General features: G+C 41.5%; 1 protein-coding gene across 6 annotated transcripts in view; it reads left to right on the forward strand.

The window, feature by feature from the left end:
• Window positions 1-24870, forward strand: part of FBXW8 (F-box and WD repeat domain containing 8) — a 118209-nt gene that overhangs the window by 8724 nt on the left and 84615 nt on the right. For 5 of the 6 annotated variants that reach the window (XM_003313954.6, XM_509407.8, XM_063786075.1 and 2 more), the window contains one exon: window positions 8280-8384. The exons of the other annotated variant lie outside the window; for it this stretch is intronic. In XM_003313954.6, the coding sequence (XP_003314002.1) occupies window positions 8280-8384 (105 nt within the window). The remainder of the gene's footprint in view (window positions 1-8279; window positions 8385-24870) is intronic. 6 annotated transcript variants of the gene reach the window in all.

The following is a 24870-nucleotide window of genomic DNA, read 5'->3' on the forward strand; positions in this document are numbered from 1 at the left end:
CTCTATGATTGTTAGAACCCTTGAACATTCAAAGCATCCTTCCAGGTTAAGATATGGAGTTTTAGGTCTGCTGAAAGTTTTAATACTGCTGGCCAATATTTATCACTCACCATGTCAATATTTAACCTGTCAGATCCTGCATCTGTGTTGCCAACAAGATAGATTTAATGGCTTAACCTTCTTCTGTTTTTAAGTTAAACACAAATAAGTAAGCTCCCTAATGTGAACACTTTTCTTCTGGCTAATATGCAGTGAGACAGCAAACCAAACCAAATGTGTACTCATGAATTGACTTAACTGGAATAACTTCCTTTCCTCTTTCCTGTTCTTTGCCTGCCTTTTAAAGCTCAGCTTGAGTTCTGTCTCCTGTGTTAATTCTTCCGTGATTTCTCCAGCCCAAATTTCTCCCTTTCCCCCAACTAAAAAGTTCTTATCCTCAATGCTGTTCATTTTTTCATGTTATTGGTGAATTAGCAGGCCTCTACTTACGAACCTTTTGAAATGATGCCTGTGTATACGAGAACAACTTGTGACTTACATGCGGTCTTTGTTGGAAGGGTCTGCTGCTTGAAGCAGCTTGGGTTTCATTCATATCCCACAAATATTTATTAAGTGTCTTCTTGGTACCAGCCACTGTTCCAGGCACTGAGAATATAGCATTGAACAAGGCAGAAAAAAGCCTGTGCCCTTGTGTAACTTACATTCTGGGGAAGAGGGAGTTAGACAATGGACAAATAATTGTCAGGTAATAAATAAATGTTCTGGAGAAGAAATAAGCAGACAGGATAGAGTGTATCTGCCAGGGGAGGGGCTGTAATTTTAAATAGTGCTGTCCAACAGGGTCTTTCTGGGAAGGTCACATTTCATGGAGAACCTAAAGGAGGTGAGGAGTGAACATACAGAGATCTGGGGGAGGGGATTCTAGGCCAAGACGGGCAAGTGCAAAGGTTCTGTGGTGACCAGGACCCGCACTTAGTTTAATGCTCTGTTGCCTTGATCATTTGTAATGATCTTAATCATTTTTGACCAACAGGCCCCCCAAATTCTATAGCCAATCCTGATGGTGGGAATGTGCCTGCAGTGTTTGGGACCCTTAATGTGAACATCTTTACTCTTTTCACAAACCCCACTGTGGTTTCAAAAACCACACCCACTGTGGTACCCCTCTGGGACCTGAAGCTTCTCCTCTTCCTGTCTTCTCTCCTCGCCATGTCCTAAAGCTCAGATCCCAGTTTAGACTAAAAGGGGGCTCAAAGCAGAGGCCCAGCCCATTTTGCTTCACACCACCCTCCTTCACCACCACACCCAGCCTCCTGGGATTTCCCCCAGCACTTGCCCTTCTTTAGATTGGCATCTTCTACCTTCTTTCCTTGCCAGAGTCCCCAGGAGAGTGAGAATATGTCTTGAAGCTGGAAAGCCTATTCTCGTAAAAAAAGGATAAATCAAATTCCATGGACATTTATTGTGCATCTACTGTGTGCAATGCACTGAGCTGGTTAGATTCTGTAGTATTATAGTTCATTTATATCACCCGCACATGTGATCAACAAATATTTATTGAATACCTTTTGCTCTTCCTCATAGCTAGGCATGGGGATTAGGTTAAATGTTGAGACAAATTGTTTTTTTGTGGACTGCTTGGGAGCTTAGCCGCTCTTTGTAGCATTGTTTGTTTGGAGAAATGTTTTCCGACTTCTATATAGCTGGCTTACTAATGAACTTTGGAGTACTTTAGGGGACGATCTATATTGCCTGTTGTAGTCTCCTATATTTCATTTTATGTGACAATGACTTACCTGTATAAAAGATTTTAGCTCTTTGAGTGTAGATCATTTCTTATATACTTGCTAACAGCACCTCCCTCCCCCTAGCACCTGGTGTGGCCCTGAATTTAGATAGTATTTTGAACATAAGTTACCTTACTTTAAAAATGTGTTGCTTTTCTGCGTCTGTGAAAATATCATGTGCTCACTGTAGAAATATTTAGGAAATTCAGAAGAATAGAAGAAAATAAAAATCTTTAGTAATATAATTGCTTAGAGGCTACCATTGTTAACATTTTGGTGTATTTCTGACTTTTTTTTTTTTTAAAGACAGGCTCTCTCTCGCTTTTGCCTAGGCTGGAGTGCAGTGGTGTGATCATGGCTCTGTAGCCTTGACCTCCCATACTCAAGCTGTCCTCCCACCTCAGCCTCCTAAGTAGCTGGAACTACAGGTGCATGCCACCACACCTGGCTCATTTATTTTTATTTTTTCTAGAGACAGTGTCTCACTATGTTACCTGGGCTGGTCTTGAACTCCTGGCCCCTAATGATCTGTCTATCTCAATTACCCAAAGTGTTGGGATTACAGATATGAGCCACTGTGCCTGGCCTATTTCTGACTTTTTTTCTTTTTGTATATAAGAATATATATTTCGAGACAAATTGTGGATTATAAATGGATGCTTATTTATCTCGACTGCCTTTCAGACCTTTTTCCCCCAGCCAACCAGTTTTTTTCTTCTCAAAGAAGACACAGGTGAAACTGAAACTCATCTATTTCTTCTGATTGAGATTGTGTGGGTCTACTCCACTCAGCTTTTGCAGTACGTGGAAAGTTGAGATAAACGCCTAAAGAAACCATTTTCCTTTCAGTCATAGATTTAGTAAAAATGTTATTGCAAATCTCTTCTTTGAACTCAAGGTGCTTTTCTCAGTTTCTTAAACCACCACCCAGAGAGATCTTTCATGTTCTCTTTGCCCTGGAGATGTACATTGGGAACAAAAACCTTAAGTCAGTTTCTTCACTTTTTACTGCTTTGGCTCTTAGTAATTATCTGTTCTTGTATTAAACAAGAGAAGACAGATTAAATTTCTAACAGTAAGGCACAAAACCAATCCATTTACAGAATTAGTCTTACATTAGCACATAGGAATACAAATCAGCCTCCCTGGGGATGGATCTCTTTGCAATTTCTCTCAGTGTTTTTGGAGTAAGTCCAGTAGACTTTGGGAAAATCTTGTATTCACTGACTTTAAATTAAATAAGTAATATGACCCCTTTGAGTGTGTGTGTGTGTTTTTTTTTCCTTGACTAGGAAAAAGGGGATGGATAGATTTTTATATCTGCCTATGATGTAGGGTTGTGTTCTCAACTTTTAGTGTGCATGAGGATCGCCTGAGAAAGAGGTGCTTGAGGCCGGGTGCAGTGGCTCATGCCTGTAATCCCAGCACTCTGAGAGGCCAAGGCAGGTGGAGGCCGAGAGTTCGAGACTAGCCTGGCCAACATGACAAAACCCTGTCTCTACTAAAAAATACAAAAATTAGCTAGATGTGGTGATGTGTGCCTGTAATCTCAGCTACTTGGGAGGCTGGGGCATGAGAATCGCTTGAACCTGGGAGGCAGAGGTTTCATTGAGCCAGGATCGTGCCACTGCACTCCAGACTGGGCGACAGAGCGAGACGCTGTCTCAAAAGAAAAGGAGGTGCTTGAGCCCTAACCCTGGAAATTCGGGGCAGTAGGTCTTGGTAGGGCCCTTGGCATTTTTTTTTTTTTTTAATTCCACAGGTGATTTTGATGTGTAATACAGGACGAAAGTCCCCAGTAGTGGTAGAGAATCGATATCTGAGACATTGTCAAAGAATTAAAAGCAAGGTTGTATGTTATCAAACAGATACTTTTCCTTAACATTGAAGGAATACTAATATTTTGAATTTATTGGTCTCCTATAGAATAAATTTGACCAGTCTCACATTGCTGAGAGCTATTCAACTACTGCAAAATTATTTTCTTTTTTTTTTTGTTTTGAGACAGAGTCTTGCTCGCTCTGTCGCCCAGGCTGGAGTGCAGTGGCGCGATCTCGGCTCACTGTAAGCTCTGCCTGCTGGGTTCACGCCATTCTCCTGGCTCAGCCTCCCGAGTAGCTGGGACTACAGGCGCCTGCCACCACACCCGGCTAATTTTTGTATTTTTATTTAATTAATTAATTTATTTATTTATTTTGAGACGGAGTCTTGCTCTGTTGCCCGGGCTGGAGTGCAGTGGCGCGATCTCGGCTCACTGCAAGCTCCGCCTCCCAAGTTCACACCATTCTTCTACTTCAGCCTCCTGAGTAACTGGGACTACAGGCACCCGCCACCAGGCCCAGCTAATTTTTTTTATTAGAGACGGGGTTTCACCATGTTAGCCAGGATGATCTCCATCTCCTGACCTCGTGATCCGCCTGCCTCGGCCTCCCAAAGTGCTGGGATTACAGGCGTGAGCCACTGCACCCGGCCCAAAATTACTTTCTCTAAATATTGTAGCCATGTTGATATTTTTATAGTTTGACCAGATTTCTCTATTTTAATATTTCTAATGTCTTTAATTCCTTTTCCTTCTTCTTGGAATATCTTTGTTTCTGAAATGCCAGGTTGTCCATTTTCATGTTTTTAAGTCAGTGTTGTCCATTTTCATGTTTTTAAGTCAGTGTAGAGTTGAGTTAATGTGGCCCATAACTTTTTGGATGGCTATGTGCTTCACAGTAGTCTAGGTGGAAGACTGATAGCATCTTTTATTTATTTATTTATTTTTAATGGACATATTATAATTGTACATATTTATGGGGCACAGTGTCATATATGTATACAATGTATATTGACCAAATCAGGGTAATTAATGTATCCATCACCTAAAACATTTATTATTTGTGTTGTAAACATTCAAAATCTGTTCTTCTAGCTATTTGAAAATATACAATAAATTGTTGTGAATTATAGTCAACCTGTAGTGCCACAGAGAACCAGAACTCATTCCTCCTGTCTAGCTGCACTTTTATATCCATTAACCAACCTCTGTCTGATAGTGTGTTTTAGATAACAAGGTATTTCTCTGCACACTAGTAGCAAGTAGTGTTTTTAACCTACATTTATGAACTGCAGGAAGTACCCAATCAGAGTGCCTAAGACATTCTGCTGCCCGACAGTAGTAGGATTTATGTGGTTACTAGACCACAGCTTTTGTCCAGGATGTGGCTTCATATCCTTGTCAGATCATGCACACTAATAAAAGAGGTGTGTTTTCAACCACAGGGCCGAATATGCTCACAACTCTCTCTCTCGTAAGGTGTTTCTCAAATGATATTTCCAATAATAACAAACTGAAGTTGATGAATTAGTTACTAAACCTTGAATTTACTCTGGTTTGTCTGGTGGAGTGATGCCACTCATTTACCTGCATTCTAGTATCCTCCTCAAGTAGGGGAGAGGAAGTAGCTTACCTAGACTAATGTCTCTGGAGGTGTGCTTAAGAAACCTTGGGAATATATTGAACACAGGACTATCATGGGTCATGTCTATCGCTTTGGTTAAAAAAAAAAAAAATTGAACTTTTCAAAAAATAGATTCTGAAATGGAGATTTGCATGTAGGTGGTTTAGTGGGTTTTCCTTTCAGAGAGGTCCTGAACTGAGCAAGGGGGCCAGGCCTTTGTACCCAGCCATGGACTAGTCATTGGATACAGGCTGCCTTAGGGGGGTGGGAGGGGATGCAACCTGGGTGAGGCAGCTTGTTTGGCCAAAGGCATTGCCTAGGAAGGTTCTCAGCTGTGAGTCAACAGCAGGCAGCATTTTCATCTAGGGGAATGAGTGGGACCGGAAGCGGGATCTGAGTGACCCACTGCAGTATCTATGGCAAGGACCATTGATAGAATATCTTGCCAGAATTACTCTAAGTGTGCAGCATGAAACTTGAGCATTTGGTCTCCTCACCTTGGAGGAGTCTACATATTTCTTAAGATGTGGACCTTCCGTTAGTATATTGGTTTCTTTTTTTTCCCTGCCATTTTCCAGTGGTTACCAACACAGAAGGTCATCTACATGAAAGTCTGGGACTTGATCTCTTTTGGAGTTTAGATCATAATTCTGAGAGCACAGTGACTTTTTTTTTAAAAAAAGTTTGGCTGTGTAATGTCGTTTACAAAATTACAATTCAATGCTTTGAAACAGTGGTTGCCCTTCAGAACTTGTAAATGATCAAGAACCATCATAATGCATGCATTAACAGTGAGACCAGCATGAGGTCTCATTTTTATTCTTAATAGCATACCTATTTCATAGAGTGGTTATATCTCTTTTGCAGATGACAAAGCACAGATGCACTTAGCCTAGTGGCTTGTTGGTAAGGTGACCGAACAGGTGTATCAGTTTGAATCTTTGCTCTGAACCTCCATGCTGGGTTGCATCCCAGGGATTATGGTGGTTGGGATCAAGGATACTGGTGGCAGGGCTAGGGTGATGCCAAGATACGGGCATTGTCTTCCATGATGAGGATGGAGGCCAGGCCAACTGAGTAGGCAAAAGACGGAAGGCTCCTGTTACCAGAGGTGTGACTTTTCTGCACTTAGAACAGCTAAAAACAAAGATGATGATGTCCTTTGCCTCATCAGAATAGCGTCAAGTCCAGACACCAGTTCCTAGTGAGTCTTAAGTGGGACCAATTGAAGAAAGCAATGCCTGGCAAGTCTCTAACAGTGAAAGGCTAAATGAGACTTCAGTTTCAATGAATGCGGGCTTTTCCTTGCCTTTGTTCTGGTTGTAGGAGGATAAGGAACATTTTTCTCTTGTTTCTTTACCAAGTAGGTAAAGTAGGCCTCTCCACAATGTCAAAATAATCCAAAAAAGAAAGCAGGAGGAAGACCACGATTGCAAATGAAAGTTTCATCGTGAGTGTGGCTTTCCTTGGCAAGCAGTGACTCCCTCCAGTGTTGATTTCAGGAGTCTCAAGTTGTATCTGGGCTGAGAGAGAAAGTGATGCCTCTTTTTCTTGATGAGTGAAGCCAATTAGTTGTGGGAGGGGATGGAGCCTGACATTAAACCAATGACTTTCCATTATTTTTTTAGGCAAGCACCCCTGAGCCTTCTAATTACACTTGCAGATTTTTTTTCCTGTTTTTTTCTGTATGGTCAAAATTTCTCTCTTGATTTAACATTCTGTTCCTTCTCTTTGCCCACAGAGAGCTGTCAGCTCTTACTCTTTTTTTCCTCCAGAGATCCCTTTTGGCCTTCATCCTTTGCACTGTTTTTGCAGTTAAATACCACATTTCCTTTTTATGCTCTGGGCTGTCTTTTAGCCCCGAGACTCCTAGATGAACAGAAACTTCATTCCAGAAAAATCTTTACTGTGAGTCTTGGTAGGGTCTAAATCAGTGCTTGGACTCCCTTAAAAACACTGAGGTGATTTTTGTTTTGTTTTGAGACAGCAGCCTTGCAATACATAAGACCGCTGTATTTGAGTGGTGAATTAACAATTCGCTTGTAAGCAATAAGTCACTGATGTCAGCCAAAGCTTATTAAAAATGGATTTTATTAAGTGAGTGCTGTTGGGACACAGAGTGCAGCTTTTCCTAGCTTTGCAGAAGCACATACCAAAGTGAGCTTTGGCAGGTGGATTGGGAACAGGCAGAGGGGTACATACATACACTTGGCTTTTTTTCTGTTTCACACTCATATTTCTTTGTGCTACCAGGATCGTCAATGACAGCCTTATCTCTCAAATAAAGCCCGTTACCTCATCTCTAATTGCTTATCCAAAGGCAGGCGAGCTCTGATTTCTCTGCATTAATAAATGACACCGAAGAAGAACTGCTTTGTTTGCACTGGCCCGCTCAGGTTAACCAGTGTAAGCCCCTGAGAGCATTAGGAAACCTTGCACTTCTCCAGTGGCCAAGGAGAGGTGGCGTTCATCTCCATCAAGAGCAGTGTCTGCTTGTTTACTTTTTGCTCATGTTTATAGCCCTGTTCTTTTCCCAGTGAAAACCCCTTAGTGACCTAGAGCAGCTTTTCTCTAGCTGTGTGTGCTCACTCCCTTCCTAGTTGAGAGTAGTGGTGGTTGTCCTGGGAGGAGGGGTGGCCTCCTTGATTTCAAGCCTCACTTTCTTGGCCGCCTGCTGCTCACCTTTCCTTAGAGGTCAGGAGGCTTTCCACAGACCTTGACAGTGATTCCTGTGCCATACACCAGGCTGGAAGATAGCACCCCTGCTGCTTTGTGAAGCACCATGGGAAATGGTCATATGGGTTTCCTAAGTGAATATAAGGAGTGAAGGTGTGTGGGGGTCAGAGAATGGAGGATGGCTGGCAGATTCTGAAATAGTTCCATGACTGCCTGGTGAAACAGTACGGATGCCTCCCTCCTGGGAAACAGCCTCATCTGTCTTGTTACCACCTAACAATATCTCTGGTCATTTAAAGGGCCTGTACATTTGAGTTATTTTCATATCTAAAAATTATAAACTTCTTTCCTTTCTTTCTTTTTTTCCCCTCAGAATGAAATGAATGATGTGCCTTTCTTTGATATCCAACTGCCTTACGAATTGGCAATCAATATATTTCAGTATCTGGACAGGAAAGAACTAGGAAGATGTGCACAGGTAAGGTGTCACCAACAGATGTTCCAGATTTTCCTAAATGTGTGATTAAGGTATAGGACTCTCCTGGGTAATAGAAATTTACTCACAGAATTATAAACTTTGCAGAATTAATGAATTGGATGGCAAGTTTACTTGAAGGAAAGCCACCTTGACCTTAGAGCATTATGTTCCACATCACTACTCGGTGTGTATCTTTCTGTGACCCAAGAGCTCTTTTCTCCCTGCAGCCTGAGTTATGGCTGACCTGTGGCAGTGTGCTGGTGGCCGACAACTTGGTGCTAAGCCTTTATTGAGCTTGTCTGTGCTGTTAATGCACTCACAGTTTTTAATGCAAAGATGTGAGCCCTTGGTTAAATCGAGCCTGTTGTTAGGTTGGTAGCTGAGGGGGTCAGCACGAGGACAGAACATGTTTTAGGTGAAGTCATGTTTTAGGTGTATAGTCCAAATTACCCTTTAAACTTTAGGATCTCACTCAGTGAGGTGCAAGGCAGGTGAGAACTGAGAGCCACCAAGGGAATTACAGATCCATGTCACCCGTCTCACACTTACTCTGGGGCATATGCCTGTGGAGTGGAATGGTGGGAGATATCATTTAGGCCAAACTGCATTGTGTTTAGGAGTCATGGGGGAGTCTTGATAAAATGCAGATTCAGATTCAGGAAGTCTGCGGTGGGGCCTGACAGTCAACTTTCTTTTTTGAGACGGAGTTTTGCTCTGTCGCCCAGGCTGGAGTGCAGTGGGACGATCTTGGCTCACTGCAACCTCTGCCTCCCAGACCCAAGCAGTTCTCCTGCCTCAGCCTCCCGAGTAGCTGGGACTACGGGCATGTGCTGCCATGCCCAGCTAATTTTTGTATTTTTAGTAGAGATGGGATTTCACTGGCCAGGCTGGTCTCAAACTCCTGATCTCAGGTGATCTGCCCACCTTGGCCTCTCAAAGTGCTGGGATTACAGGCATGAGCCACCGCGCCCGGCCCCATTGATGGTCTGCTTTCTAAGCAGGGGATGCCAGTGTGGCTTTGGCCACACTTTGAGAGAGGCAAAGGTTTATGCCATTAACATTGTTCTCTTGTTCTCGTCTTTTTGGCCAAGAGTGTGTGATTGATTTTTCTTTTCTTTTTTTGAGACAGAGTCTTGCTCTGTCACCGAGGCTGGAGTGCAGTGGCGCGATCTCGGCCTCCTGCAACCTCTGCCTCCCGGGTTCAAGCTATTCTCTTGCCTCAGCCACCCGCGTAGCTGGGATTACAGGCTCATGCCACCACATGCAGCTAATTTTTGTATTTTTAGTAGAGACACGATTTTGTCATGTTGGCCAGGCTGGTCTTGAACTCCTGACCTCAAGTAATCCACCCACCTCAGCCTCCCAAAGTGCTGGGATTACAGGTATGAGCCACTGGGCCTGGACTGATTTTTCTTTTTTAAAAATTTCATTTTTTTTTTAAATGGACAAATAAAGTTATATATATTTATCAGGTATAACATGATTTTTGAAATATCTATGCATTGTGGAATGGCTCAGTTGAGGTAACTAACATGTATTACCTCACATACTTATTTTCTGTGGTGAGAACACTTAAAATCTATCTCTTAGTGATTTTCAAGTATACATCATTAACTAAAGTCACTGTGTTGTACAGTAGAGCTCTGAACTTATTTCTCTCATCCAACTGAAATTTTGTATCCTTTGACATCTTTCCAGTGTCCCATCCTGCCCCGCCAGCCACTGGTAACTGCCATTCTACTCTCTACTGAGCTCAACTTTTTTAGATTCTACATTTAAGTGAGGTCATGCAATATTTGTCTTTCTGTGGCTGGCTTATTTCACTTAACATAATGCCCTCTAGGTTCATCCACCATGTTGTTGTAAATGACATGATTTCCTTCTTTTTTTTCCTAAAGGCTGAATAGTATTCCATTGTGTATACATGCCACATTATGTATCATTTATCTGTTGATTCTGTATCTTGGCTGTTGTGAATAATGTTGCAATGAGCCTGGCAGTACAGAGATCACTTTGACAAACTGATTTCACTTCCTTTGAATGTATACCCAGCAACCAGAATTGCTGAATCATATGGTAGTTCTATTTTTAATATTCTAAGGAACCTCTGTTTCCTTAATGGCTGTGCTAATTTCCATTCCCACTAACAGTGTGCAAGGGTTCCCTTCTCTCCATGTCTTTGCCAGCACTTGTTTTGTCTTTTTGGTAATAGCCATTCTAACATGTGTAGTTTAATTTGCATTTCTCTGATGATTAGTATTGTTGAGCATTTTTAAATATACCTATTGGCCATTTGTATGTCTTCTTTTGAGAAATGTCTATTCAGGTCCTTTGTTCATTTTTAAATTGGGTTTTTTGTCTTCTTGCTATTGAGTTGTTTGAGTTCCTTATGTAATATTTTGGATATTAACTGCTTATGAGATATATGGTTTGGAAATATTTTTTCTCTTTTGTAGGTTGTCTCTGTACTCTGTTGATTGTTTCCTTTGCTGTACAAAAGCTTTTTAGTTTGATGTAATCCCATTTGTCTGTTTTTGTTGCCTGTTCTTTTGGGGTCATATCCAAAAAATCATTACCTATACCAGTGTCATGGAGTATTTCCCCTAAGTTTCTTTCTCATAGTTTTACAGTTTCAAGTCTTATGTTTAAGATTTTAATCCATTTTGAACTTATTTTTATTTTTTTTATTGAGACAGAGCCTCACTCTGTTGCCCAGGCTGGCATGCAGTGGTACAATCGTAGCTCACTGTAGCCTCAAACTTTTGGGCTCACGTGATTCTCCCACCTCAACCTCCCGAGTAGCTGGGACTATAGGCTCACGCCAACATGCCCAGCTAACTTTTAAATTTTTTGTAAGGACAGGGTCTTGCTTTGTTACCCAGGCTAGTCTCGAACTCCTGGCTTCAAGTAAGAGTTCACTTCTTTATAACAGTGTGAGATGGGATCTAATTTCATTCTTCTGTATGTGGATATCCAGTTTTCACAACACCATTTATTGGAGACTTTTTTCCCCATTGTGTGTTGTTAGCACCTTCATTGAAAATCAGTTGACTGTAAATGCACAGGCTTATTTCTGGGCTCTCAGTTCTGTTTTACTGGTCTATATATCTGTTTTTATGCCAGTGACATGCTGTGTACATTGCTATAGCTTTGTAGTATATTTTGAAATGAGGTATTGTGATGCCTCCAGCATTGTTCTTTTTGCTCAGGATTGCTTTGGCTATTTGCAGTGTTTTGTGTTTTTATGCAAATTTTATCTTTTTTTTTTTCCTGTATCTGTGAAAAATGTCTTTGGAATTTTTATAGAGATTGCATTTCACTCACTTTGAGTAGTATGGACATTTTGATAATATTCTTCCAATCCATGAACATGGAATATCTTTCTATTTATTTGTATCATCCATTTTCTCCTTAGTGTTTTATAGTTTTCAGCATACTGGTCTTTAGCTTCCTTGGTTGAATTTGTTCCTAAGTATTTATTTTTGGTGTGGCTATTGTGAATGGGATTATTTTCTTGATTTCTTTTACAGATAGCTTGTTGTTAGTGTATAGAAACTCTACTGATTTTTGTATATTGATTTTGTACCCATCACTGAATTTGTTTATTAGTTTCTTGGTGGAGTATTTAGGGTTTCCTATGTTTATGTTTATATTGTCTGTAAACAGGAACAGATTAACTTCCTCCTTTCTGCTTGGATGCCTTTTATTTCTTTCTGTTGCCTAATTGCTGTGACTAAGACTTCTAGTACTATGTTGAATGGAAATGGTGAGAGTGTGCATCCTTGTCTTATTCCTGAAGAAAAGCTTTCAACTTTTTACTAAGTATGACTTTAGCTTTGGTTTTGTCACATGTGGCCTTTATTGCGTTAAAGTACATTTCTTCTATACCTCATTTATTAAGAGTTTTTATCATGAAAGGATCTTGAATTTTGTCAGATGCTTTTTCTGCACCTGAGGTGATCACATCGTTTTTCTCCTTCATTCTGTTAATGCATTGTATTACATTTATAGATTTCTGTTGATTTTTCATAAGTTAAATGGGTGTATGATTGCTAACCATTTGGCCTTTGATGGACAACTGTATTCTCTAGGAGACACTGGAGTATCCATTCTCCATAACTGCCAAAAAATTAGTTTGTTTAGTGGTTAGCATTTTCATCCCTGGATTCTAGAATGCATTTTACACAGGTGTTTACAGCTTCAAGAGGAAGGGTTTGCAAAATTCACTGGTAGGAAAACTGTACATAAAATTCAAAGCACCACCAAGACTATGAAGTTCAGCATATGAAGGCAGTTTGAGAGTGGTGAAAACTGTACCCAAATTTAGACTCTGGAGCTTGCTACCTCCATGGTAGTTCAGTGAAATCACATATGATACAGGACCATTTAGACAGTTTATGGTGTTCTACTCTTTCTTTTTCTTTGACGGGGTCTCGCTGTCACCAGGCTGGAGTGCAGTGGCGCGATCTCGGCTCACTGCAACCTCTGCTTCCCAGGTTCGAGCTATTCTCCTGCCTCAGCCTCCCAAGTAGCTGGGACTACAGGCGCGCCACCATGCCCAGCTAATTTTTGTATTTTTAGTAGAGACGGGGTTTCACCATGTTGGCCAGGATGGTCTCCATCTCTTGACCTCGTGATCCACCTGCCTCGGCCTCCCAAAGTGCTGGGATTACAGGCGTGAGCCACTGTGCCCAGCCGTTCTAATCTTTCTTTGTGAAGCGTTTTGCTTAATCGTTTTTCTACTTGAATATGAATTTGAAAGAATTTTCAATATTCTTGATTATTGTTGTAGTATTGCTTAAGTGGGGGCATTGGCAGATATTTTTTGATGCAGAGTGTGTGTCTTTAGGAAATGATGGAAATTATTTAAAGGCTAAAATTCACTTAAAAAATGTGCTGAAGTGTAAACTGTGCTCAGAGCCTATGAGTTGCATTAAGCATGAGTACCTATATTGTTTTCTTTCCCCTTGGAAATTTGATTTGTTATATTCTAACTTTACACATTGGCCCTGCTCCCAAGAGTTGAAAACAAGAGTGTAGCTAAATGAGGCCAATTCCTGGATTTCAGCCTGATGCTGTTAGCCGAAGTCTTGGAACGGGGTCTAATAGCTAGCTGCTTTACACAAAGTCAGCATTAGATGATAAAATCTTCATCCTTGATAGTGAGCTGCTGTTTAAGAAATCATTTCTTTTAACATTGCTTTTTGCTCTCCTGCTTTGTAGAGAGCCATGTGGCTTTCACATCTGCTGCTGGTTTTCTCATCCAAAGAGTTTATCAGAGAAAGATAGAATCTAGTGGAAGAAGAGATCCCCTTTTGGTACAATGGGGCTGCATTACAGGGTAGATTGGTTATGCTGGTGAGATTATTCTGCAGGTGTGAACAGTTTAATTTGCAACACAGTAGTCCAATTGTCCACCAGAATTCTTCCCTCTATGGCCAGTTGGATTTGGCTTTTTGTTGTTGTTGTTAACCCAGTTTTTAGAGCACATATATAAGAATAGAAAATATTCTTAAACAGAACCCCATTAGTGTACAGTGACTAAGTTAGCTGTGATCTGTGAAGTCAGGATTTTTATGGAGCTCTTACATGAGAATGACAATAGATGGCCAGTAGTTTGTAGAATTGGCTTTGTTTCATCAATCATTAAAATTAAAACCACAAAGTAATAAAAATAAGTAGCACTTTCATTTGTTTCTTGGGGTGTTTTTATTTTGAAACGGAGGAAATCCTTCTGTGGAATGTCCTGCTGCTTTATGATTTTATTTTAGAGGGGCTTGCTTTTTTTCTCTCTCTCCATCTCTCTTTTAATCTAGGTGCCTTGGGATTTTAGTGAAATTGGGCCAGTTATGTGGAATTGGCACCATGAACTAAATGTATGCCCTTGGAGGAAACCTGTTTGCTTAGATCTTTATGCCAAATTGGTAACTGACTAACAGTAAGAAACTCTTGTTACTGGGAGGCCTTTGAGATTTAATTATCCCACAAACCATGCCGGAGACTGATTTTGCTTTGACTTTGCCTCCTTTCCATATCCCCTCCTCTTTTTTTTGCTTTTGAGGCTTTACGTTTTGAAAACTGAAGTCCTGCTACATTAGTTTGTGATCTGTGTGTACTTTTGATGCTGAGGTCTCCAGCTCCTTCCTTTCAATAGTTGTCCCTCGAGGGACTTAATCTCTCTGTGGGAGTGTTTCTTGCCGAAACATCTTGAAAACAGTGTAGCTTTTAGTAAGCAAAGTTACTTGTTGGACAGTTCATTGAACAGGTTTATAATCTTGCTATTCATAATTTTATGTTCATCTTTTTTTGTGCCCACAGGATTCCTGGTATTTAAAGGAGACAATTTTTTAGTCGATAACAATGATACAGTTGTTGGTTTCAAAATTACAAATTGGTTTTTAGGAGAAAAGTAAGTCTGCCATTATATTACAGTGTGAATAATTCTGAGGAGTGATGGCTTTTAGGTATTCACCAATATTCATTTTTTAAACTTTAAATATTATTATAAATTCATAGGAAGTTACAAAAAATAGTACAGAGAGTTCCTGTGTACCCTTCCCCCAGTTTCCTCCATTGGTAATATCCCGCATAACTACAGAACAGTAGCAAACCAGGACCTGACATTGGCACAATTCACAAATCTTATTGATGTCACTAGTTTTACATGCACTTATTTGTGAATCTATGGAACTTTACATGGATGTAGATTTGTGTGACCACCACCGCAGTCAACATGTAGAACATTCATCACGAGAATCTCTTGTGCTACTCTTTCACAGTCTTTGACGGCCACACTGGCCTCAAGTCCTTCCCCGACCCTTTCACCCCCAGCTCCATCTCTAACCCCTGGCAACCACTGATCTCTTCTCCAACTCCATAATTTTGTTTTCAGTTTTTTAATGTATATTTTAGTGCTTTGTATTTCCTAATGTGTAATTTTAGGAATTTAGCTGCATAAGTAATGATGTCATGTTTTTCAAGTAAAAGATAGAAAAACGTGCATAAACAAAGTAATAAAGAAAAAGAGGGAAGATGCAGAGGTTAAAAACTTGAAATTTATGATAATATTGGTGAGCAAGAAGTAGTTGACAGCAAAATAAATAAGTAATTCTAGAACCAAAGACCAGCATATTAGATTATGGTATTTCAAGTTTCAAGGAAAATGTGATTTTATGTCCATGTAGGAGAAACTAAAATCCAGGTGCTTATAGCTAAAGATGTATAATCTTAATGAAGTCTGTGTGAGTCAGGAATCCATAGCCAAGTGAGGCTGAATTGATTTTCCTGGCAAAAGTGATTCTGCAGACCTGTAGTTGCTGGCAGGGTTCCCTTAGTTCTTTACTTTCACCCTTGCCGCCAGACTTCTCTTATCAGGAAGTTCTGTGGAAGGTTCCTTGTATGCTCAAGACCCAAGTGCCCTCAGGAGTTCCTTTTAATTCATGTGATTGTTTTGGCTGCCTCCTTTAAGCACAAATTTAGGGAAAGGCAAAATCACTCTAAAAAACAGATTGGGAGCTAGATGAAACAAGAATGGCAAATGAACATTGAGCTAAGTGGTGGGTACTTTGGAGTTCTTTATATTGTTCACTTTACTCTTGTGTGTTTGAACTTTTCCACAATTAAAAAGTTTACTAGAAAAAAAAGCATAAAGCAAAATAATACATGTGAATAAGAAAGAGCCTACGGAGGGCAGTACATGCCAGGAGCTGAGCTGTGTCTATGACCTTTGAGAATTAAAAGCAATGCTAATTTTTAAAAAAAAGTTGGACTTACACTTTTATCTCATTTAGTTATTTATATAGAGCTGACTATGTATGTGCGAGGTACTGTTCTATATAGTGAAGACAGCTGAGAATAAAACATAAAAAACCGGCTTCTCAGAGAGCTTCCATTGTATACAATAAAGACATGATTAAATAGAGTTATCAGATGGCAGTGAGTGCTATGGAGAAGAACAAGAAAGTAGAGGTGATATGGGGGTTGCACTTTTGAGTGGCCAGGGAAGACTTTGCAGAGAAGGTGAGCTTTGAGCGAAGACCTGAAGGAGGGGTGAAGGACACTGTGCAGATCTCTGGCAGAGTGGAATAGCAAGGGCGAAGGACTTGAGGCAGGCGCAGCTGAAGCTCATCTGAGGCAGAGTGCACCTGTTGTGTTTGAAGAACAGCAGGAAGGTCCAAGTGGGTGGTTGTGGTATGCTGAATAATGGCCCTCCCAAATATGCTCACGTCCTAATCCCTGAATCCCACCAGTAAGTTACCTTTCATGATAAAACGCCCTTTGCAGATGTGATTAGGTTAAGGATCTAGAGATGGGGTGATTATCTTGGATTATACAGGTGGGTCCAGTGCATTACAAGTCTTGTAAGAGGGAGGCAGGACATCAGGGAGGAGAGAAGATGCTGTGTTGCTGGCCTTGAAGGTGGAGGAAGGGGCCACAAATCAAGGAATGTAGGTAGCTTGAAGCTGGAAAAGGTAAGAAAACTGTTTTCTTTCTGAAGCCTCCGGAAGGAATGCAGCCCTGCCCACACCTTGCTTTTACACTTCTGGTCTCCGGAACTATAAGCGAATAAATCTGTATTGTTTTAAGCAGCTAAGTTTGTAGTAGTTTGTTAGCGCAGCCATAGGAGACTGATACGGGGATGTGGTGAGCAGAAGGATAAGAGGAGGAGAGGACTCAGGATGTGATAAGCGTTTAATCCATTAAAAGAACTCGAAGTTTTGTGAATGAGATGGGAAGCCTTTGGAGTGCTTTGAGCAGAGGGGTGACAAGGGCTGCCCTACGTTTAAAAAGGGACCATTTGGGCTGCTGTGTGGAGAATCGGTTGTTGGGGGACAAGGACAGCAGCAGGGAGACCAGTTAGGAGGCCACTGAAGTAATCCAGAGAAGAGGATGTGGTGCTTGGGCCAGGATGGCACCAGCAGAAGTGGACAGAGTCAGGATTGTGGATGGGCTGGATGTGGGGACAGAAGGAAGAGAGTCAACAAGGGCTCCATGGTGTTTGCCTTGAGCAACTGGAGGAATGAGTTCACCGTTTACCGACAAGTGGCAGACCATGGAAGGAGCATGTGTGGGTATGGGGGAAGATCACTCATTGGTTGTGAGGTTGAGGATGAGCTCTTCGTTGAGCTCTGGGCTGAAGATGGAAATTTGGAAGCTGTCAGCCACATTGATGGTATTTAAGGCCAGGAGACAAATGAGAACATTAAGGAAGTGAATGTAAATAGAGGAGGGGTTCAGGGATGGAGCCCTGGTGCTCCACAAGGATTAGAGGCCGTGGACATGAGCAGGGCCAGACAGAGGACCGGGAAGGAGTTCCCTGCCAGGCAGGAAGAAAACCCAGATGTGTCGTTCCTTGGGACCATGGGATAAACGTTTTCCAGGAGGAGAAAGTGATCAAAGGTGTTAAGCGCTGTTGTTCATCAAGTAAGAGGAGGACTGAGAAATGACCATTGGGTTTTGCAAGTTGGAGGTCACTGGTGACCTTGACCAGGGTCAGTGGTGTGTTGGGGGCAAAAGCTAGTGGCTCAGGAGCAAGTGGAGAGAGAGGAAACTGAGACAGTGAGTGCATAGAGAGCTGTCTCTATGTGGTGTGTCCTCCCACAGTAGACTTGATGTGTGAACCTGTGAAGGGAACAATGAGACTTCCCCTCTGTGAGCCTCACTGGTAACCCTAATCCAGGCAGAGCTAATAAAGCTCATTTTTGAGCCAACAGCTTTTTTTTTTTTTAATGCTGCAATTCACAGTGGTGCTATAAAGCAAAATGCTGGAGACACTTTTATTAGCAAGTCCTTGCAGCTGAGGCTCACTCGGTGGGGCTTTACTGAGCAAGGCCATTCCAACTCTGGTGTATTAAAGAAAGACCATTAGGCCTTTGGAAAATTCAGGCTTGTAAACTTGCTAGATTTCATAAAACTTAAGGAATCAAAACAATTAACAAGATTTCCTTTTGGTGGGACCCTTTAACATTTGCTTGTGAAAGTTTAACTAGGTCTTTTTCTTGTTGATTTTTTTTCCTTCAGAATTAAAAGTCATTTTTAAAACCTGTCATTTTTGTTCTCCTTTAAAAGAAGAAAGAAAAGCACCCTCCTTTTATAGTTTGCTAAAGAAATTGTTGACACATTTCTGTTTTTAATACCTAATTGTGGATACAATCCTGATCCCTTTTTGGAAGCAATTCTCACCTCTGCCTTTTTTAAGTCTCTCAAAGAGATTTTTTATTTGTTATCCAGGACGTAAACTTTAGCTTGAATATTATTTTCTACGGAATAAGCACTGTGACCCGGGGTTAGTGATGTGAATGATGCACCACAACATCAATTTTTTGGTCTCAGTTTTTCATCCTGTAACCCTGTTGTACAAATTTCAGATTGTGTTATTTAAAATGATTTGGCATTTTCCTTGAAACTGTTAGAAAAAGCTGCTTTCAGCTTCCAACATCTTTAAGGTCCGACATATTTGAGACTTCCTGAAAGTCCCATTGAAAAGTTTCCATTTTAAAGTGGTTGAGATTTGCACAGTCCTCATGAAAACTCATACAGAATGTTTAGTTTGAGATTTTCTAGTTTGTAATCATTGAGCACTGCCTTTGGATTTTCCTAAAGTGGGGATGATTCAGAGGCTCCATCCAACAAAACGAAGCTTGTAGCTCATTTTTGAACACATAATTAAAAAGATTGCTTCCCCTATTTGGGGCCAGTCTTGTGATCTAACCTGGGTGTAACGGCAGGGACCCCAGCATTTCCCTATAGCTTCCTCAGCCATGGAGAAGTAGCCCCAGTCTGGGTGCGTCCATGGGATCTCTGTCACATGCCAAAGGTTTTGGTTTCATAGGTTGGGTGGGAAGTAGATGAGAACTGCGGGCCTGAGTGCCCAGTACATGGTTAGTGCCCAAAACATATCTTAACTGATTGACCGGTAACCCAAATCAGTGTTCTCTAAAGTGACTTCTGCAGAGCACTGGGCTTTTGAGATACTCGTTGCAAAAAGAAGTCAGGAACCAAATGAGTTTAGGAAATCCAGCTTCTTATACAGGTTGAACTTCCCAAATCCAAAAATCCCAAATCCCAAATGCTCCAAAATTAGAAACTTTTTCAGTGCTCATTGGAGCATTTTGGATTTTGGATTTGGGGATTTGGGAGACTCAGTCAGAATAATGCAAACGTCTGAAATCCAAAATACTCCTGGTTTTAAGCATTTTGGATAAGGGATACTCAACGTGTATCCCCTTCTTAGAGATGTGCAGCACATGCCACTGCTATTCAAAGCGCAAGTTCTGCAGCGAGGAATTCTGCTTCGTTTTGTTTAAAGCAGTGTTTCCTAAGCTCATTTGAGCGTGGAATCCTTTTCTAAGGAACTTATTAACACCTGGAGGTGTTGTTCTACTGAATATGCTTTTGGTCCATGTAATTAAAGAATGGCTACATTTATATGATCTCTTAATTACTCTTGAGTCTTTTTTGTTCGGTAGTTACATTTCATGACTTTTACAAAATGTTATGGTTTCTACAAAAAAGGCATATGTATGCCCAGGATCAGAGTAAAGCTGCCCTGTGTTTCCTGAGCACGTTCTGCCTTTGAGAACCTGTAAAGCTCTCTATATGTTACCTTTATCTTACACCTTATTTAACCCTGAATTCCAGGGCTTGGTTAGGGGACATACTCTGCTCTGGGACTACTCAGGTTGTGGCCTGGCTCACTCACAGCTGACATTGGTCTATCCCTATCTGTGCTTCATGATTGCCCAGTGCTCAGACACTGTGGCACAGACAGATAGACAGACAGCATCTGGGTGTCATGGGTAGGCTCAGCTGTGGACCAGACATGCCAAAAATAAAACCATGGTGTTCTGTCTAGTCAAACTGGAGCTCCAGCATTGCTGAGTCGTTATCCCGTTCTTTATTGCCTGACCACTTGTGATCAGATGAGGGCTTGTTTTCCTGAGCCCTTAAGGCTAAGATGGAGAAGTGTGGGATGACAGTGTGGTTAAGTGGATTTGTAACTGATGCTGTGGCCATGCCCAGGGTGGGCTGCTTAATGGATCCGTGTCAGCCTGGGGGGTGGGCTCCAGTGGTTTGCCACAGAGCTAGAGCCCTATCTTTAGCACCATCCTGGTTATCTTTTTTTTTTTTTTTTAATAATTAAGACACAAAGGCCCACAGACCATATTTTGCACATGACTTATGGATGGGAGAAGTGGCTAATGCAATGGATGACAGAATTGGGATTCAGAGATTATCTGGGGGAGGCTAAAATGCTGGGGGGTGGGGCAGACGTTGAGGTGGGGATTAAAATCGATCGCAAGTTTACAAAGTTAAGAATTTAGGTATAAAAAATAGTGTGGTGGAAGGATGGTGGGCCTTTTTTTTTTTTCTTCCAGTTTGTGTTTTAAAAAAAAACCCTGAAGAATCATGAGGACCAAATTGAGGTTACTGTTGCGAGGAAGAGAATGTGAACGGTGAGAGATACTCAGGAGTTTTAAGCTGATTAGCAATCTTTTCTTTTGTCTGCAGGGTGGCGAGTTCACGGGTGTTTGTAATATTCTTTATACCTTTTCATTTCCCTTAAATATTTAATAAATTAAACAGACTGCAGGAGCTTTAGTGGACCATTAGTTGAGTAGCCATGTTGATGGCTACAAGTAAAGCAGAAAACCAGTGTCCGATAAGATCCTTCTGTGCATGGGACTGCACAGCCCATATTTGAGGTGTTATTGAGTCTTGAGTACCACATTTGAAGAGGGACACTTTAGATGTACAAATGTTTTAGGGTGCATTGAGAGAGTGTCAGAATGGAAACTCTATGAAAAATAGTGGAAGGAAATGGATAATATTTAGAGCAATGAAGAAATGACTAAGGGGAAATATGATCGCTGTCTTCAGCTATTTGAGGGACTGTCAAGTGGAAGAGCAAATAGATTTCTTCAAAAGGGCAAAATCAGGGCCATAGGTAGAATGAGTTTTCTAGACAGTGGAAGGAAGCCCTTTCTAATATTCAGACTGCCTGTTGTTAGATCAGACTGATGGGGGAGGTCAGCTCTCCACTGGAAGCATTGCAGGATTGCCTGGGCCCCATTGGCCAGGGATGCAGTGGGGTGCCTTCTTGCAATGAGGAGATACACCTAGTTGATCTCCAAGGCCCCTCTTGATTCTTCAGGTTCTAAACCACTGGAGACTGAGACAACGTGACACTCTCAGCATTAGAATGTGACACTTAGATTCAGAAAAATGACAGCTTTGTCACTTATTTATGCCACGTGATCTAACTTCGGATGCTGTGAATTCCATGCGAAGTGTCCATGCCTGTAGGGAAAGTGACTGAGGTGATGTGACTGCTTATCACACATGGAGCTTGTGTGCACACATATATAGCAGAAGCATAATTAAGGAGGCCAAAACTTTAATGTGTCGTCAGTGTTAGGTTGGTCAGTATTGCTTTGATATGCTTTTGGTTGAATAAGGTATTGTAATGATTATTTTTGGTATAGTTTGCTTGAGATAGAAAGTCAGATTTTGAGACCAAGATAAACTGAGTTCTTAGATTCCCACTAATTTTACTTTGTAAGTTTTAGCCTCTTTCTGTGTGACTTATGTCTTTTTTATACCTCTGTCCCTTCATTACTGCCTTCTTTTGTGTTAAATAGATATTGTCTAGTATGCTATTTAAATTTCTTTACTCTGTTTTTTGAGTTATTTTCTTAGTTGTTGCCTAGGGATTACAGTGAACATCTTAGTTTAAAATAATCTAGTTTGGATTAATACCCACCTAATTCCAGTAGTGCACCAAAAACTCTGCTCTGAGATAACTTCATTTGGTGTATGTTGGTACACTTGGGTCATATCCCACAGGCCTCTGAGGCTCTGTTCATTTTATTCATTTTTTTGGTTTTGCTTTGTTGTTTTTGTTTTTTAGAGTTGAGATTTCACTATGTCACCTAGTCTGGAGTGCAATGGTGCAATAATGGCTCACAGCAGCCTTGAACTACTGGACTGAAGCAATCCTCCTGCCTCAGTCTCACAAGTAGCTGGGACTACAGGCACACACCATCACATCTGGCTAATTTTTTTTTTTTTTTGTAGAGATGGGGTCTCACACTGTTCATCAGTGTGGCCTCAACTCATTGAGCAATCCTCCTGCCTCGGCCTCCAAAGGTGCTAGGATTACAGACTCTTTTTTTTTCCTTTATTCTTTTTTTTCCCCAATAGAGTAGATAATCTCAATTGACTTGCTTTAAGTTTCCTGATTTTTTTTTTTTTTTTCCGAGACAGAGTCTTGCGCTGTTGCCCAGGCTGGAGTGCAACGGCGTGATCTTGGCTCACTGCCACCTCTGCCTCCTGGGTTCAAGCGATTCTCCTGCCTCAGCCTCCCGAGTAGCTGGGATTACAGGCGCATGCCACCATGTCCAGCTAGTTTTTTATATTTTTAGTAGAGATGGGGGTTTCACCATGTTGGCCAGGCTGGTCTTGAACTTCTGACCTCGTGATCCACCTGCCTCAGCTTCCCAAAGTGCAGGAATTACAGGCGTGAGCCACTGCACCTGGCCAAATTTGCTGATTTTTCTGCCAGCTCAAACTTGTTGTTGAGCCCCTTTAGGGAATTTTTTATTTCAGTTCCTGTACTTTTTAACTCCAGAGCTTCTATTTTTTTTTTTTTTTTTTGAGACGGGGTCTCACTCTGTTGCCCAGGCCAGAGTGCAGTGGCGTGATCTCGGCTCACTGCAACCTCTGCCTCCCGGGTTCAAATGATTTTCCTGCATCAGCCTCCCGAGTAGCTGGGACTACAGGTGCGTGCCACCACGCCTGGATAATTTTTTGTATTTTTAGTAGAGATGGGGTTTCATCGTGTTAACTAGGATGGTCTGAATCTCCTGACCTGGTGATCCACCCACCTCAGCCTCCCTAGTTTTTTAACAGATAATTTCTATCTCTTTATCATTATCTTCTATATGGTAAGACATTGTTCTTCTACTATCTTTTATTTCTTTAGACATGCTTTCTTTTAGTATTTTGAACATATTTAAAATAGCTGATTTAAAGTCTCTGTTTAGTAAGTCCAGCTTCTGGACTTTCTCAGGGATAGCTTCTGTTGACTGCCTTTTCCCCTGTGTATGGGCCCTGCTTCCTTGTTTCTTTGCATGCTTTTGTAATTTTGTTAAAAACTGGACATTTTAAATAATGGAAACTCTGGAAATAGAATCTTTCTCCCTCTTCAGAATTTGCTGTTATTGCTATTGTTATTTTTGTTGTTGCTGCTGTTTGTTTAGTGACTTTTCTGGAATAATTCTCTAATTTGTATTATTTGTCATGTGCACCTCCTGAAGTCTCTGCTTGGCTAGCTTAGTGGTTAGCTAGTTATCAAATGGAGATTTCCTTAAATCCACTGAACCAGTAAGTCTCCCAGCCTTTGCTGAGGTGCTCTCTGTATATTGGGGTACTGCTTCACCATTCTAGCAGCTTACAGCTCTGCCTTAGCCTTCACTTCCTGCTTGTGCAGAGCCTCAGGGTCAGCCAGAGGGGAGAGGTTAGGGCCTTCTCTGGTCTTTCCTGGGCACACACATAGCCCTATACATTCACGTGGCATTCCAGACTCCCAGGAATATATTGGAGCCTTTCAGAGCCTCCTATGGACATCCCATTTCCAAGCTTTCTCTTTCAAGCTTTTTGGTCAGCCTCTAACAGCCCCAGCTAGCAGTGCCTCCTCAGGCAGCTGTAGAGTTAAGCAGTTGCCACTTACTATTTTGGGTAAATGCCCTGGAGATAGGACAGAGACAGTGCTTAGCCAGCTCAGACAAGCCTTGAGAATAGAGCTTTCTGGCAAGCTGCCAGCCAGGTCAAATGGTGACAGTTCTCTGGGGATTTGATTTTTGGGGAGCTCTAAACTTGTCTGGCCTCTCTAATGGCTGCTAGGCTGCTGGTTTTTACAGCTGCTATCTTCACGAGGTTGTTGATTTTTAAGGCAATCCTGGAGCTGGAAGAGGAAACAGAATTAGCACACATTAAAACAACTTAGACGTCACTGTTCTTACTGAGATTTAGCCACTTTTCTTGGATAAATGTTCCTCAGAATGTTGCAATCCTTTTGTTAATTTCCAGACTCCGAAAAAGTTGATCGATCATTTTTGGTGGAATTCTTACTGCTGTTATGGAGGAGCAGGTCTTTGGAGGTCTTTAATCTGCCATCCTGCAAACTAACTCTCTGTCAGTGCTTTATCAGCTGAGGCCCTTTGTGCAGTAAGAGTCTGGTCTCCTACTTTCTCTCATTTTCCTTCTTTCCGTCTCTGTCTTTGAGTCTTGAAGTGGCCCTAAGGGAGTGTTAAAGAGTACAGGGTACTGTAACCTACCCGCTACCACTCTTCATTAGAAGTGAGACTCAACTTTTGGATGGATGGCAAGCATCAGGCACTTGATCCTGCATTCCCAGAATGCTGTGCAGACCGGGATCACGCTGATCTGCTCAATCAGTTTCTCATCTGCCAACAGAGTCCATCTT

The sequence above is a fragment of the Pan troglodytes genome, chromosome 10 (genome assembly GCF_028858775.2).
Source record: "Pan troglodytes isolate AG18354 chromosome 10, NHGRI_mPanTro3-v2.0_pri, whole genome shotgun sequence".
NCBI classification, from domain to species: Eukaryota; Metazoa; Chordata; class Mammalia; order Primates; family Hominidae; genus Pan; species Pan troglodytes.